The sequence below is a fragment of the Fulmarus glacialis genome, unplaced genomic scaffold (genome assembly GCF_000690835.1).
Source record: "Fulmarus glacialis isolate BGI_N327 unplaced genomic scaffold, ASM69083v1 scaffold18668, whole genome shotgun sequence".
In the NCBI taxonomy this organism is placed as follows: domain Eukaryota; kingdom Metazoa; phylum Chordata; class Aves; order Procellariiformes; family Procellariidae; genus Fulmarus; species Fulmarus glacialis.
This window is the reverse complement of record NW_009230344.1, coordinates 17034-17410: the sequence shown is the minus strand read 5'-3', so window position 1 is coordinate 17410 and position 377 is coordinate 17034. Positions and strand designations below refer to the sequence as shown.

General features: G+C 67.6%; 1 protein-coding gene across 1 annotated transcript in view; it reads right to left on the bottom strand.

Annotated features, from left to right (window-relative positions):
* Positions 1–377, bottom strand: part of ABCA2 (ATP-binding cassette, sub-family A (ABC1), member 2) — a gene marked incomplete at both ends in the record, with an annotated part of 19484 nt that overhangs the window by 2592 nt on the left and 16515 nt on the right. The window contains one exon of the mRNA XM_009584194.1: positions 167–345. Coding sequence (XP_009582489.1) covers positions 167–345 — 179 coding nt within the window. The remainder of the gene's footprint in view (positions 1–166; positions 346–377) is intronic.

The window sequence follows — 377 nt, the reverse complement described above, 5'->3', positions numbered from 1 at the left end:
GCCACCTCCCAGGTGATGGTCAGCCCAGGACACAGGGCTGCAGACTCCCACAGAGCCACACGAGAGGACTCATCCTGCTTCATCCTGGGAGACCCCCAGGCAAACCCTGTCCTGTCTCCAGGACAGTGGGCAGTCGCCACCTCCTGCCCAGCCCGTGCCCCCCAACCTGTGCCCATTAACGAAGGCCTCTCCGCCCGTGGTGCTCTCGTCCCCCGTCAGCATCTTGAAGGTGGACGTCTTGCCCGCGCCGTTGACGCCCAGCAGGCCGAAGCACTCCCCAGGCCGCACGCCCACGCACAGCCGGTCCACGGCCAGGATGCGCCCGATCTTGCGGGACTTGTATACCTGGTGGGGCAGGGGACGGGGGCTCAGCCCGC